Source organism: Tasmannia lanceolata, unplaced genomic scaffold (assembly GCF_043159265.1).
Source record: "Tasmannia lanceolata isolate RefF3 unplaced genomic scaffold, GAP_Taslan_0.1 ptg000018l, whole genome shotgun sequence".
Taxonomy (NCBI): Eukaryota; Viridiplantae; Streptophyta; class Magnoliopsida; order Canellales; family Winteraceae; genus Tasmannia; species Tasmannia lanceolata.
Window position 1 is genome coordinate 2,684,660 of NW_027518695.1, and position 15,903 is coordinate 2,700,562.

The 15,903-nt window shown below is 38.8% G+C and overlaps 2 protein-coding genes across 2 annotated transcripts; both read left to right on the plus strand.

Annotated features, from left to right (window-relative positions):
* Nucleotides 1-647: 647 nt before the first annotated feature.
* LOC143851594 (two-component response regulator ORR3-like) lies at nt 648-4,240 on the plus strand. The gene is made up of 5 exons (XM_077361062.1): nt 648-946; nt 1,047-1,123; nt 1,238-1,315; nt 1,633-1,703; nt 3,693-4,240. The coding sequence occupies exons 1-5, from the start codon at nt 796-798 to the stop codon at nt 3,946-3,948; spliced, it is 633 nt and encodes a 210-aa protein (XP_077217177.1). The 5' UTR covers nt 648-795; the 3' UTR covers nt 3,949-4,240.
* Nucleotides 4,241-7,095: 2,855 nt separating this feature from the next.
* LOC143851936 (uncharacterized) lies at nt 7,096-13,663 on the plus strand. The gene is made up of 5 exons (XM_077361447.1): nt 7,096-7,671; nt 7,771-8,032; nt 9,960-10,058; nt 10,176-10,384; nt 13,433-13,663. Exons 1-5 carry the CDS (start codon nt 7,226-7,228, stop codon nt 13,506-13,508), a joined length of 1,092 nt encoding a protein of 363 aa, XP_077217562.1. The 5' UTR covers nt 7,096-7,225; the 3' UTR covers nt 13,509-13,663.
* Nucleotides 13,664-15,903: the final 2,240 nt, after the last annotated feature.

A 15,903-nucleotide genomic window follows, 5' to 3' on the forward strand; every position in this document is an offset into this window, starting at 1 on the left:
GTAATATTAGGGAAATGATATAATGGCCCCCTTTTCTTTATTAGGGACAGCCCTATATAGTGTAAAAGAGCAGTCATAGCCAAGGTTTTAAATTCGAACCGAATTTTCGGATTTTGGTTAGGACCAAAACCAAAATGTTCCCAAACCGAAATTGCCAAAATTTAGGTAATTTTAATCAAAATTTCAGTAACTTCGGAGAAATTTTTAATAAAATATTAATTGTTTAATTGTTTACAAAATTTCAGCCAAAAATACCAAAATTTCAACCCAAAAATCCGACATTTCGAGCTCATCAACCAAATTTCTGCCAAAATTTCGGTTAAAATTTCGTTTCAGTGAGGAACGAAATTACCCCCGGAACTGAAATTCGAAACCTTGGTCATAAGACTCATAGTCATCTCATAAATACACTAGAGGGAGCTGTCCCAAGTAAAAAAGGACCCATAAATAAACTAGAGGCAGCTGTCCCAATAATTCCAAAGTAAAAAAAAAAAAAAAAAGAGTGGGTATTATCGGATACTGATTTCGAAAAATAGCGACATATATATATATGCTTGGCTGGAATTGAAAAATGGTCTGGGGTGAAAGAGACAGGGGCGCGAGAAAAATTCGGTTGGATTTGCGGATCGTCGGATGGTGGGGTCAGAATCTCGTGGAGATTGAAAAGGCGGATTTCCACATTTCTTTTTCTTACAAACAAAGACAAGATCAGAGAAAGTCCATATAAAAAGAAAGGCATCTCCTCATCCTTAGTTTTAAACAAAACAGACAAACCTAGGGTATCATCTCACCGGAATGACGAGAAACGGCGTGTTTTTCCGGCGACAGAGGCCTGAGACAGCAGAAGAATGTTCTGCTTCACAAGTACTCCACGTTCTTGCGGTAGATGATAGTGCCATCGATCGGAAGGTGATCGAACGATTACTGAAGATCTCTGCATATAAAGGTTGCTATTTTGTCTTTTTTCTTTCTTTCTTTCTCTCAATTTCTCATTCTTTATGCCTTTTTTTTTATGAATCTTGTATGTGTTTTTTACCTTTTTATAGTGACTACGGTAGATAGCGGAACGAGAGCTCTGCAATTTCTGGGATTAGATGGAGAAAATAGCTCCGTTGGATTCGATGTAAGATCTTGTTGCAATTTTAATATCGAGTTTTTATTCATTTTTCTTTGAAATTCTCACGGATTTGTTCTGTTTTTTTTTTTTCTTTTTTTTTCCTTTTGGGTTTATTTTTAGGGTTTGAAGGTAAACATGATTGTTACGGATTACTGTATGCCTGGGATGACTGGATATGAGCTGCTCAAGAAGATCAAGGTCCTTTCTTCTTCAAAAACATAACAAAATTAATTAATGGCAATGATAAATTCGCACCCCCTGTAAAGGAGCGTATCTGCCAGACTCTAACCTTTTTTGACGTTTAGAGTGGTGCGAATTATTCTACAGGGGGTGCGAATTTGCCATGAACCAAAATAAAAAGGCGACTGTCTTTTGCATCCGTAATTACTGAAATACCCCTGATTAGTTGAGAAAAAACGAACAAGCTGGCGTAAAAGAGGCACCCGGTGAAGGATAATTTAGTCATTATACTAAGGGGAAAGTTAAATTTTCTTTTACTTTTTTTTTCGTATCAGGAATCCTCTGCTTTCAAAGAGATACCGGTTGTGATCATGTCGTCGGAAAACGTATCGGCCCGAATCGACAGGTAATCGAGTCTTTTTCTTCTTGATTTTATTATTACAGATTTTTTTGTTGGGATATGATATCAGCACAACCATAATCTAATAATTTCACTACGGGGCGTTTGGATAAGCGGATTTTAGAATTCAGGTTTTTAGTTTGAAAACAGTGTAAAAGAGGCTATGATTCAAGGTGCCGGATGCTGTCCTGGCAGCGTTTCTTGGATTTTAAGCAAGAAAATCAGGTTTTAAAAATCTCTCCCACATTCTATGATTTCTAAAACCTGAAAATATGATCGGATCTGCTACTCTCTTGTCTCCCGAATAAAGAGTTTTTATATGGTGCCCGACCATCAAGTACCGCCAAAACGGTACCCCACTTGATATTTGATCCAACAACTGCCCACTCTTTAAGAGGCCGATGTTGGATCAAATATCAAGCGTGGTCTTTTGAAGTGCCACCTTCACGGGACTTGACCGTCAGGCATCATATAATTTCTCCCGAATAAGAAACAAAAGACGAGCTAAGTTTGTGCAATTATTTAAACATGGCTGGGCTGATACCTTTTTCTTATATACATATTAGATGAATCACGAGAAGGGCCATAATATTTTTCTCTGTATGTACAACTGTCATTATATATCCTATTTGCTATTGTGAATTGATATTTACAGTCATATGATTGAATATTTACTAGCGTTCTATTAAAACAAAATTGGATCTAGTTTCCTAGTTGTGGGCATGGTTTTAAATTTCGACCAAAATCTGAACCGAAATTGACCAAAATTCGGCCAAAATTTCAAGAATTTTTTTTTTTTTTTTTTTACAGAATTTTGGTCGAAATTTCAGCCCAAAAAACCGACATTCCAGAACTTTACCTAATTTCGGCCGAAATTTATACGGAAACTGAAATTTAAAACCATGGCTAGGGGCCTCATCGTATACGTAAGGTGTAGTTTGATCAGGGCGGTTCCGTTGTGGGAAGGGGCTTGAGTGTTCTTAGCAATCCCCTACGATGAGGGGAATGACAGGGCTACAAAAATTAATGGTTTAACTATTCTTGGCCCCTCTCCGTTTGGTTGCTTGGTTTTTTTTTCCCTAGGATTTATGTGGGAGAGTATTTAGTGGTCACATCAGCTTTTTCTCGGTAACATCAGTAAAATCCTGTCTTAAAAATGGTGGTCTCTCTTTCTCTCTCTGCCCTCTCTCTCCACTCATCATAATATCTTTCTCTAATTAATGCTTATCCCCTCCTTTGTCTCCTACCTTTACCCACTCTGCACTCATCATAATATCTTTCTCTAATTAATCCTTGTCCCCTCCTTTGTCTCCTACCTTTACCCGGCAACCAAACGGAGATCAGCGGCCTAGGGTCATCCTATCAAAGATTTCTCAACGGCACTTGGCTGGACTCACTGTTGCTGTTTGGGTCAACTGATCTGATCACGCACACCAGGCAGTGGTGGGCCCGATAATTGTCTTTTTTTAGGAAGGAATGTGACAGGCACTTTAGGCACTTTCTTAGTTATTTCCTTGGGTGAGAAATCTTTGAGAAAATATGGGTGTCAGCAGGTGTGGGACCTTCGAATCCCCTGTAAATATTTCATTCTTGAGTATATAACACTTCACGGCCAGGCAACTTTTCTCCTCTTCCTAAAGAAGGAAAGTTGACTAGTGATGTAAGAAAAGAGCATCCAAGGTTCCCATTATAGAGATTTTATGTAGGGGACTGATGTCAGCACTAACACATTTTGGAAATGGCACTGCTCACTCTGTTTTACCCTTTTATGATTGGATGTTGATATACTGTAACAACCCTCGTGAAAAAACTAATTAAAAAAGTGTAGAACAGAGTTTTTACTGTCGTTATCAAGATATGGTAGTGCCGATATCCATCCCCTTTATTTATACTGTAGAGATATGGGTTTAAGATCCACGAAAAGTTATGAATCTCCTTTTTTCCCATTATGAATCTCCTTTTTTCTGTAACTGAGTTGAGATTGCATGAAAACAGATGTCTGGAGGAAGGAGCCGAGGAATTTATAATGAAACCAGTAAAGCTATCAGACGTGAAACGTTTGAAAAGTTATATAAAGATAGGAGAGCAAGAGGGAGAGGGAGAGGGAGAGGAAGAGATAGGAACCCACAAAAGAAAGTTATCTACATCTTTACAAGAGTCCGATCTCTCCTTATCCGCTTCTTCATCGTCACCATCTTCTCCTTCATCAGAATGTCTTTTAAGGCGATCCAGAACGGTCGAGGTCGACTAATCTCATCTTTAATTTGGAAAGAGATGATACGGGAAGAAAGATGGGTGCGAATTGAGAACGCATTTACGTTCTTTCTACTATTCCATTTTGTTGCATCTTGAATGACATATAGCCAGAGTAGGAAAGAAATACTATTCCCTTGTATTCAAATCCCACTTCGTGGGATTCATTACATCTTTTGTTTTTAGAATTCCACACCAGAGAGCAAATGCCATTTAATATAGTTTTTTTTTTATGATATTGGTCTTTATGGAACTCCTAAAATTAAATCTGAGGTTAGTTTGATGGGTTATTTCTCTTCTTCTTTTTTCTTTTTTCTTTTTTATTTATTGAGGGTGAAAAAATATCGAGATCAGAATAAGAAGCCGAAACACTTGCGTGGTGTTATGTAGGAAAATGATTTTTGCACTCCCTTGTTTTGATAACGGTACTTAACACCATTTGTTGTTGAGACTTGAGAGTATATTGGAATTGTAAGAGACTGCAAAGGTAATTAGAAATGTAGAAGATAAAGATTGGAATGCCATTATTGAAACAGATGAGTCCATATATCAACTCTCCTTTCGTATCATCTAGAAATAAGGGGGAGATAAAGATTGGAATGCCATCATTGAAGCAGATGAGTCCATATATCAACTCCCCTATATCATGTAGAATTAAGGGGGATATGGCCACTCACATACAATACATTCTGTTTAAACAATGTAAAAAGATGTGAGTTCCCCCTATTATCAAAACATATTTCGGCGGACATCAGTAACCTTGAATTTGAGGCCAATAATAAGTTTTGGGCTCAAAATTGATACTTGAAATCCAAAGCAAACCGGGCCTAAGCAGCTATTGACTTGATTACACATTTACTCAGCAATCTGAATGCATTGCCACGGCGTTTACCGCCTAGAACCGTCATGTCCTGCTCGAGACATTGCTTATAAAGTCCTCAAGTCAATCATTGACTCACCCAAGTTGGCTCAATAATGACCCTACCAAGTCGTGTCTCACATGAGATCTTGTTGAAGTATGAATTTTAAACACTGCCGTTAAATATGGGCTACTAGTGCGAGTGAATATTAAATGTGCTTAAAGAGAAGGATCGAGATTTCCTCTTCCTCTGCAAATCAGGTGAAAGAAATGAAAGAGGGATGCAGAAGGGAAGGAGTTGGAACTCTTCAACTGCTGAAATTAAACTTGTTTTGTTTGAGGACATGATATAAAGCATGTAAGGATCTTCTTCTTCTTCTTCTTTTGTTTGAGGACATGATATAAAGCATGTGTCACGTGTATGGTCAACCCAAAAATACGAGGGGAGTGTTGAAGTATAAATGATTAAATAACACCATTTTTAACTTAAACTTTTGGAGTAATTGGTTGTTTCATTTGGTATCAGAGCTGTTGCCTCAGGATAGGTCCTTGGTCCAAAACCCAACAATTCCTTGATATTAAAAATCCACGCGTAAGGCCAACCTAAAAGAGGGGTCATATGTGCCATTGAATAAGTGGAATTTTTTTTTTCTGGATTCTTAAGTCAATTGAATAGGTGGTATTTGTCAGGCAATGTATTTCTTAAGAAAATACATGTGCGCACTCTCCCATGTCGTGCATCATGTGACACGCCAAACATACACACCACATGCCCGTTATAAAAGAATATAATGTAAAGTAAGATGCAATTTGCAACAATCTAGATCTTGGTCATTTAAAGTAATTGATATTGATATGGCATGAAAGGCAAGTACTTGATTAATTATTTACTTAGGCTCCGTTTCGTTGGAAGTAAAATTAGGGTGAAACAATTTTTACACCCAATTTTCCATGTAAAAATGGGCATAAAATGCATTTTACGCGCCCATTCATAAATAAAATGAAATAAACCCTTAGGCCCTATTTGGATTTCAAGAAAAACATTTCTAATGGAATTTTTTTATCTTGGGAAAATTTTTATTTTCAACAATTTAGATGGAAATGTTTTGATTTTGGTTAATTTAGAGGGATATTATTAGGGCTGCAACTCGAGCCGGGTTTTACCCGACCCGAAAATAGCCTGGGTTGGGTTCAGGTTTCATGGGTTTCGGGTTGAGCATTCAAAAGCCCGCATGAATCTCGAGTCGAGCCGGGTTTGGGAATCGTGGGTTTTCCAAAAAAAACCCGACCCGACCCGACCCGAGATATTTCTCGGGTAGGGTTGGGTTCTCCAAAACCCGACCCGCCCGACCCGAGTTGCAGCCCTAGATATTATTATAAATTAAAGGGCCATCTAAGTAAAAAATGAATAGGGTGTAAAATTTAGAAATTTTTTATTATAAATTTAGAAATATTTTTCCTTTCCAATCTCTTACAAAAAAAAATAAAAAAAATCCATGCAATTCAATCACGGCCTTAGGGAAAATGACATTTCAACCCACTTTTCCACCCTTTCACCCCTCATGTTTGTTTTTCGGTAAAAATAGTTGTATTCCAACTTGCTCTTGTTTATCTTTCCCTGAAAATAAAGTCAATTTCAAGGAATTGAAAGACAAGCAATAAGAGATGAAAATATCATTTCCTTTAAGCTCTATTTGTTTAAGATTATGTCAACCGATTGTGGGTGCCAAACCGATTATTGGAGACAAAATTACGTTTAAATTTGAGTCCAATAACTGGTTTAGCACTCACAATCGGTTCTCATTAACCATAAACTAACAATGCGTTAATTTACTTAGGCCCTACTTCTTTAAAACTATGAAAACCGATTATATAATGCTAAACTGATTATTGAACTCAAATTTAAACCTAATTTTGAGTCCAACAATCGGTTTGGCAGTCACAATCGGTTATAATCTTAAGACCCTATTCGTTTTAGATTATTAGTCCCAAACCTGTTATTGGGCTTAAATTAAATTTAAGTCCAATAAATAATAGGTTTGGGGCCCACAATCATTTGTCTCACCCTAAAACGAACAGGGCCTGGGTAAGTTCGTGCTTAGCAGCCCTCTTAATAGTGAGAGTTTGCTACTGCGATGTGTTTAGTCACGCACCATATTGCAATTTGGGATTACACTTAAATATGGGCCCACTACTCTAACCATCGAACAGTGGGCCACAGTTTCTGTGGCTTTTCCTCCTAAGTCCTAAATAATATAAGAAATTATTTATTCACCCCAACTTCTTCCCAGGGCCACCCCTTTTGGTTGGGTGAGGTACAAGAAAGCGTAAGGAGAGAGAAAAAAAGGAGGAGAAGCAGCGCGTGTGGAGTAACGAAGACATCATCAGAACAGCTGCCGCCGGTATATCTCCGGCCATGGCAGCCTCTTCAAGGGCTCTCCTTCTATCCCGTTTTAACGACCTCGATCTCCTCAGACTCTCAATCAAACCCCAACCTTCATTTCTCTCTCCTCGCCCTTTTATCCAACCCCTCTTCCCCAAAAAACCCCAAACCCTAAAACAACAACAACAGCAATCTCCAGTCCTCAATTGCCTCGTCTCCGGCGTCGACGGAGGAGGCGTCGCCGACACCCAAAAATCCGGATTCCGGCGAGAATTCACCGTCCTCGCCAACATGCTAAAACAGATCGAACCCCTCGACACCTCTATCATAGCAAAAGGAATTTCCAACCCCGCCAAGGATTCTATGAAACGAACCATATCTACCATGCTCGGATTGCTCCCTTCTGATCAGTTCGACGTTACAATTAGGGTTTCCAAGCAGCCTCTCGATCGCTTACTAGCCTCGTCAATCATCACCGGGTAGGTACTTAGGTTGCTTCTAAATGCTTCGAGAAATTGGGGAAATTAGCTTGAATTGGATTTTTTTTTTTGTTTCTTCTTTGATTGGGATTTTGTTAGGTATACGCTGTGGAATGCGGAGTATAGAGTTTCTTTGATGCGGAACTTTGATATCTCTGTGGGGAACGAAGTTTTGTCGTTGGTTTCTGATGGTGGGTGTGAGGTGTCTGAATGTGAGGATAGAGGAGGTGGGGTTAGGGTTAATGGTAGTCTGTGCGATGAAGATGGTGGAAGAGAAATTCCTCAATGTCTTGGGAATTTGTCCCCTGAAGCTTTGAATTACATTCAAGAGCTGAAATCGGAATTAGCAATTGTTGAGCAGGTGAGAGGACTGTCTTATTCTATCCTTCTTTTTAGGTTCTACTATTGCATATCAATTTTTATTTGTAAATTTGCATGTGTTGCGTGTTACTTAATTTTTGGCTATGCAATGAATCATACTTGTTCCATTAAAGTTTTATCATTTGTGTAGAAGGTTTTCATACTGATGCCACCCTTGACAGAGGGCGGTAGTTATGACGAATAGGAGGAGGAGATCAATCTGCCACAAGAACCATGCAGCAGAGCTGGTGTTATGAGTAAATGGTTTTAGATTCTCATATGAGGAAAGCACAACTACAGCCTCATCTCATAGGACGATTTTAAATGAACTGAAAAACATAAGAACATGTGGTTTCTTGAGAGCTGATATCGGCACACCTGTATGTGATGGGAATACCCCCCTACTCACAAGTTTGAAGATTCTTTTATGAGCTTCATCTTGCACTGCCTCTTTGAGGGTAAAATCAGAAGAAGAGGAAGAGAAGGAGAAAGAGAACAAGAAGAAGAGAGGAGAAGAGGAAGTAATAGAAAGTTCAGTCTTTGTGGGAATGTTTTGATTTCGGTTAATGCTTTGGTTTGGTGAAGCAAGTAAGAGATTCTGGGTGTGGCATGGAAGATGAGGAGAGAGATTGGCAGAAAACAGGGCTTATGACAGGGAAAATGATGTTTCTTGCAAGAAATTCATGGTTATGGAGGAAAGGGAAACAGTAAAATGAACTTATTAGAACCAAAAAATTTACATCAAGGATAGAGATAGCCCTTTCACAATAACTGTCTAAGAATTACCCCCTCATCATGTGTGTCCACAACATCGATAGCGCTGCAAGGGATGGATAGCAGGCCATAGTGAAATCCTTACCATCAACCACCTCATTAACAGGAAACGGAATGTACACAATTCTTCCTGCATCGCATGTGTCTGAGTGGAGAAGAATCAGTAAATCATCTCCTTATCCGTTGCCCGACTGTTGTTGAAATGTTGAGTTTTATCTTCTCTATATTTGGCTGTAAGTGGGTGGTGCCAAATTCAATTGAATCCTTTATTGCAACATGGAAGGCCCCAGCTTGGTCGACCAGAGGAAAAACATTATGAGAACTATGTTGGCTCGTCACTTTGTGGACTGTATGGTTGGGGAGGACCGAGTGAATTTTTTGAAGTAAACATACATAGATTAAGACCTTAAAGAATCAGGTGATTGGGAGAACGGTGAAGTATTTGTCAATGTCTACGGGACTTTCCTCCTGCGGATTTGGCTTACATACAAGAACTGAAAACTGCCAGTTGTTTACAAGGATAGGACTATCTCATTCTCTGCTGGCCTTTTGTCTCTGTTTTTCTTATAATGATTCTATTTTTTATACTTATTTACAATGAAAAAAGGTTTACCCCACGCTCATCCATCTTTCTTCATTATTTATTTTTAAATTTATTCGTAAAATTATCAGGGCCTTCCATTTTTTCCATATACGGAATGACCAACAATCTAAAATTCCATCTAGTTTGTTGAGCAAACACATGAATAAATCGGACAAGCCTTTACCGAACCTCCAAAATAATAGGTCTGCAACTAGCTATGTCTCTCTCCATCCGCGTTTCATGCGCGACAGCCCCACAAACCAGTGGTAATTTAAAGGGTTGGGTAAAAGGCTATCCACCCTTGACCTGGAACACAATGTAAATGGACCGTTAGACTTTTTTATGTATTTATGGATGGTAACAGACACAATGTAAATGGGCCATTAGACTTTTTTTTTTATTATGAATTATTGGATGATAACAGACAGCCTCTCTAGTAGAACCCCTCAATCGAAGATTCTATTTCCTGCACACACACATGTCTATTCTCTTCTTTTTTTAGATTTTATTTTCCTTCAAAACGATGTATCTGGTTGTTACTTTTAAACTAACCAGGTTTACGTTGTCTCAGAAACTGAATGCTCAGAAGCAGGAAAATCTGCATATGGAATCTAACAGAGAAGAGAACAATGATTTGTTAGAGTACTTGAGGTCCTTGGAACCTGATATGGTACCATATAAGAATCTTAATTTATATTCATATTTTCATCGGAAGCTAGTTTGTTTTCAATGCAAAGTGATCAGTATTATCGATCTCCTGCTTACTGTACCTGAATGCTTTACACAGGTCACTGAATTGTCTCGACCGTCGTCATCAGAGGTGGAGGAAATTATTCAGCAACTTGTTCAGAATCTACTGCGGAGATTCTTTAAAGACGATACTACTGCTTTCTTGGAAGAGACAATCATAGAAAAAACAGAGAAGTCTAACAATGATGCGGAGCATTGTGATGCCATAGGGACTTCCCGGGATTACCTTGCAAAACTACTTTTCTGGTATGTATTATGTGATTATTTCCTTTCTTTTCCATATTGTTTTATTACTGGCATTCCATGTGAGTACCTATGCTATTATTACACGTGTATCAAATAAACTGTCTTCATATTTATTACTGGTAGCCATGTTTAGGCACTTTAGATTCAGCCTTATAAACACAGCGCCCTCCCGCCTAGAATCATACACATGCACAACAAACATGCATGCATAAGGAAGATTTTTGCATGCACTTAAGAATGTGCATTCATGCATTTGTATACATATTCTGTAGCAGATGTGATTTTGGGTGAGAAAATGGATTTGTTGAATCATGGGAGGATTGAATCTAAACATATGCACTAAGTGACAAAAATTAAAATCCACCGGATGCAAATACATGAAGAGGGTAAATGGTAGCTGGTGCAGTGCCAGAAGCAACATATGATGTCTGCTAGAGGGGAGAGTTGTTGAGCGGATGACTCAAATAGATGTGTTTCATGTTTTTATGATGTCCCATTCCTTATTGTTATCAGTTTTTTATGAATAAAATCTGTTACCATTTCTCAAAAAAAAAAAAAAACCACCTGTGTATGATAAAGAAAGCAGGATAGAAAAGGGCTAGTTTGTCATAGTGAGGCAAAATGTGTAAAATCCATTACTTAGTTCCTTTTTGGTGACTGCAGCATACATGCAAGAAAGTAACATTTGTTAACCAATACCAATTCATGGATTCCATAAATAAGTCATCAATTTGTTGTTCACTGGTGACATTATCCTTTCTTATTTGAGGCATTTTAAGAGATTTGAAAGGTGGCATTATCCTTTCTTATTCTGGTCCAATTGGAATTGGGAGAATTGACTGAGGCGGAGGTGTGTGAGTTGCTTATGAGTTTGCACATTTTTCCAAGAAACAATGTGTCTATGTGGATGGGTGGGATGGGGTGGGGGGTTATTGGAAGGTGATTCGGTGAACATCATTCCCAGGGAAAAAAAGAAATGGCCCATGGAAATTTGGCTCTTATATTGACGAAATTGTGGAGGGGCGTAGAGACGGAAATTTCTCCCCAGCGCATTCCTAGGAATGCTAATGAGTTGGTGGCTAGACTTGCTAAAAGTGTTCTTGATGTTTTATGCATTGGGCAACCTCTGCCCGATGATTTGCCTTTGTATTTTTTTTAGTTATTAGCTGTCAAAAAAATGATAGAATTTTTTTATAAAACTTTAGGAAATGCTAGACATAGATACACATAGAAACCATCACATAAGCAAGGCAACTATCCATAATGGTTTAACAACATCGAACACCTAGTGGCATTCGTTGTCGCTCATGTCCGATAATTTAGTATATATCACATTTGACATTTGATATATAATTCATACTAATATGTATACATAATATATATACCATATTTCACATGCAGTTCTTATAGATATAATTTATGTAGCACATACTAATATAGTATACCACTAATACACTTACGGTTTTGGTTTCATTATGCATTTCGGTTTTGGTATGTTTTTAAGCGAGGATAGAGATGGAAACATTTCGGTCATTTCGTGGAAATTTAAAACTATGGATTGAAATTTAGGATTAAACTTTAGGAAATGCTGGAATAAGCAAAATACACACTCATAAACCATGGAATGCGTTGTCGCGCACATGTATGGAATAGTAAGGCCCATTCTTTCTTTTTTTTGAAAAGTGACAATTTATTAAACTTCAAATATGAAGGACGGGACAAGTTGTCCCTTCCCAATTACAAGGAGTAGATCAAAGATCCAGGACCCCAAAACATGTAGAAGTTACAAAGATGATACAATCAACATTTCATCCTTGAAGACACCAGCATTTGCCAGGTTATCCGCCGCCTCAATTGCCAACCGCATAGCTTCTTTATTGTCCCTTATTAGCCCTCTTATTCCTATCTGCCCAGGGTTGCCTACCGAGAGTAAGGCCCATTCTAAATTGAAATGTATACAACCTTGCCTTAATTGATTGGGCCGGACCCTCCCAAACTAGCTTGACTTCGCTTCAAAATACCACCCACCCATGGGAAGGCGGTCGCCGTTTTGGGGCCATCTTAGGCATCTTCACTCGAACCCAAATGACTGTCTTCCAGTGTCTCAAGATATCAATTGAGTATGAGACTAGAGTAGAGGTCTCCCTTCCCCCAGATACTTGATCTATTTTTATCTCCAGAGTGATTCGACATGTTTCTTTTCTTCTCCTCAAATATTCGCATATCTCTCTCTCTCTCTCTCTCTCTCTCTCTCTCTCTCTCTCTCTCTCTCTCTCTCCAAATATGCCATATCACGGGTATCTTGAGAATAGCATACACCTCAAATATTCCATAGATCTATCAAAAAACACGTTATTGTTTCATATGAGTATACACCTCAAGTATTCCATAGATCTATCGAAAACATGTTAAAGAGGATTCATTTACGTTATTGGAGTCCCAAGTCCCTGCTGGATCAGAGAAAGAGAATAGGGAACACGTTATTTTTGTTGCTGTTCACTTCCTCTAGAGCGCGATTATAGTTAGGCAGAAGCAACCACACAAAGGATTGTCAATCGTACTGCTGCTACACTCCACAGTGAATAAAATTGACTTGGAGTTGTATCTGACAAAACCCAAATACTATGGTAGTTGTCTAATCTTGCATACTGTATGCATGAATCAACAAGCAATTATCAGGTTTTATGGCCAGTGTTATGCTTATGATATTTATTGTTCCTTCATGCCAAGTTATGCTTTGTGGTATAGAATGATGTTCAGTTGTTCATTCTGACGGAAATGGATTTGATGTCCATTTTGACCTATGGAGGGAGAGACTAGTTTAGCAATTGTGTAATGGATTTACTCCAAGAAAGGATTGAATTTGATCGACCCACAACCTATTTCAACCTTTTTTCTGTCACATGCATATTTTTGTTGAAGATCTCATTTTCAGATAGTACTGTACTGTCCTTTTGTGGATGTTTCTGTACTGAATGCAGTTTGAAGTAAATTACTAATGCTGAAGTAAATTACTAATGCTGCTTTCTCTGTTGCTCCTTGTTGCAGGTGCATGCTATTGGGTCATCACATGAGAGGCTTGGAGTACAGATTGCATCTAAGTTGCGTTGTTGGATTATTGTAGAAAATCATAAGATGTGTGTATATCCTTCATCAACTTCAGTAATCTGTTTTTATGGTATAAATTCCCCTCTTTCTCCAAATAATTCATTATTTTTGTCGACATATACCATGCGACTGGCAATTTTATAAGTCATTCAATAGAAGCTTCTTTGGAAATTGTTCCTCTTAAGGTCTGTGATAATCATGGATCTTTCCCGCATTTCTATCATCCTGTTGCTGGCATTTGAGTACCTTTTCTTGAGCTTCCCCTGCACTGCTGGCTACTCATCTTCTGAGGCCCTTCACCATCATTTACCTCCTTTTGTTAGTATTGAACTTGTAGGAGTTTCGTGGGCTGGACTTAAATCACAACTTTGGCCAAATGTCTAGTCGTGATCCTTAATCCAATTCGATTGTGAGGTAAATTTTGGATCCAATTAGCCAATGGGAATGTTATCATCCCTACGAATTGTGCTTTTTAGCTCCAAACTAATGTACATTTGCGTGAGGATCAGTTCTGAAGTTGTTTCTGAAGTTGCATCTGCCATCAACACTAATGAGACTGGACCAGTGCCTTTCTGTGCTTGAAAGGGCACAGGGGCAGACCCCAGCCTCTTGATCTCGGTCACGTGCCTTGGTCCTCGAACCTTTCTTAGGATGTTGGGCTGTGCCGTACAGAAGGTTGGTCTACTTTGCAAAGCTAAGTTTTGTTGTTCTTCGCCCCTAGAGCGCGATTATGGAGCAACGACTGAACTTCACCAGAAGCACCTGAAGTATAAATTGCAATCTAAGAACTTGCTCTGATTGTAAAATCTGATATTGTAGTTCACAGAAATTAATCCAAAATACAATTGCTTTGCACCCAAAACTGATAAAGTTCAAACACTATGTAACAGAGTTAAGACCCGTAACGATTCGATTTGGGTTGGATCCTTACCCACTAGTTCTTGAGCTGGGTTTGGACAGACCCCAACCCGACCCACTTCCACCCCTAGTTTATAGCTTGCAGTTTATAGTGAGATGCCACCCCATTTATACAATGAGGCATACCTTATATCTCATACGTTGGGTCTCCCTTGAACTGATTCGGACCATCCACTTGATGTGCCCCCATTTGATTTTTTAATGGCGGTAAAAATCTGGTCCGCCTATGGTTCCAAAGGATTCAAACAATAAGTGATAGGATTTGGCACAACAGGTGGATCCCAAAGGATTCAAACATTAATTAAGGGCCCATTTGGTTTGGATGCCCACCATTTTGTATTTGGATTTAGAATTGAGTTTTGAATACAAACTGAATAGATCTGGCAGCTCATGTAGAGGGAGACAGATAGGGAAGGGGGTTCTTCCTAGTGGAGGGGAGAGGTTGAGGAGCAAAGAGGCTGAAGGAAATTGCCAGATCTGGAAATTTCTACACAGCAAATTTAGAAATCTGATTTTTTTCACTGTCAGCTACTGAATTAGAAATCCAAGGACTTGATCCGATCCAAATTACAATGCAAAAAGGGATGCAAATGTGAGAAATCCAAATCAAAATCTTCTCGGCATCCAAACGGGCCCTAATAGGATTTGGGCACAACATGTGGACCCGACCGTGTCTATCGGATCCACATCCTAAGGTCCCAAATTATTTTGGATTGTGACCCAGAAGTTGTAGTGACATAATTCAAAGGAGTGTCCTTTTATTCATTTATGTCTATTCATGAGAATATTTTTTAAACATAAGGGGCGTTTGGATACACGGATTTTAGAATCTTGGATTTCCTCAAAATCCTATATGGGAGACTAGAGAAGGAGACCGTCTGTTTTTTTTTTTTGAAATGGTGAAGGAGACCGTCTGTTGTTATTTCATTTCTTGCCTTTCAATCGGTCGAGCAAGAGGGTAGGAGATCATCCCGTGTTTCCAGGTTTTAGAAATCTCAAGGTTGGAGAGAGATTTCTAAAACATGGATTTCTTACTTAAAATCCAGGAGAATAGATTGTAAAATGTAGAACTCTACACCGCTTTCAAACTAAAACCTGGATTCTAAAATCCACATATCCAAACGGTGACTTTAAAATCCAGGATTTGCTGCGGACCATCACAGAAGGCATTTCGTGGGCCGGCTGTTGGATGAGAGAGGAACCACATAAGCTCACTTGTCAACAGATGTTGTCTTACTCATTAAATACATCTAAGATGGATGTACTCATGCAACAAACCCCCGTGAAATGCCTTCTGCGATTGTCCCTAGCAAATCCCTAAAAACCCTATACAAGACCAGACAGCATCCCCCGAAACGGATAAAATCCCCCCCTCTAACTGTTCCTGAGAGAATGGTTCACTGCTTGAGGATAAATTCACCCCCTCTAACGTTTTTCTTTGCCTTAAAAACTTAACGGATGATGTTAAAGGGGGTGATTTTATCCGTTAGAGA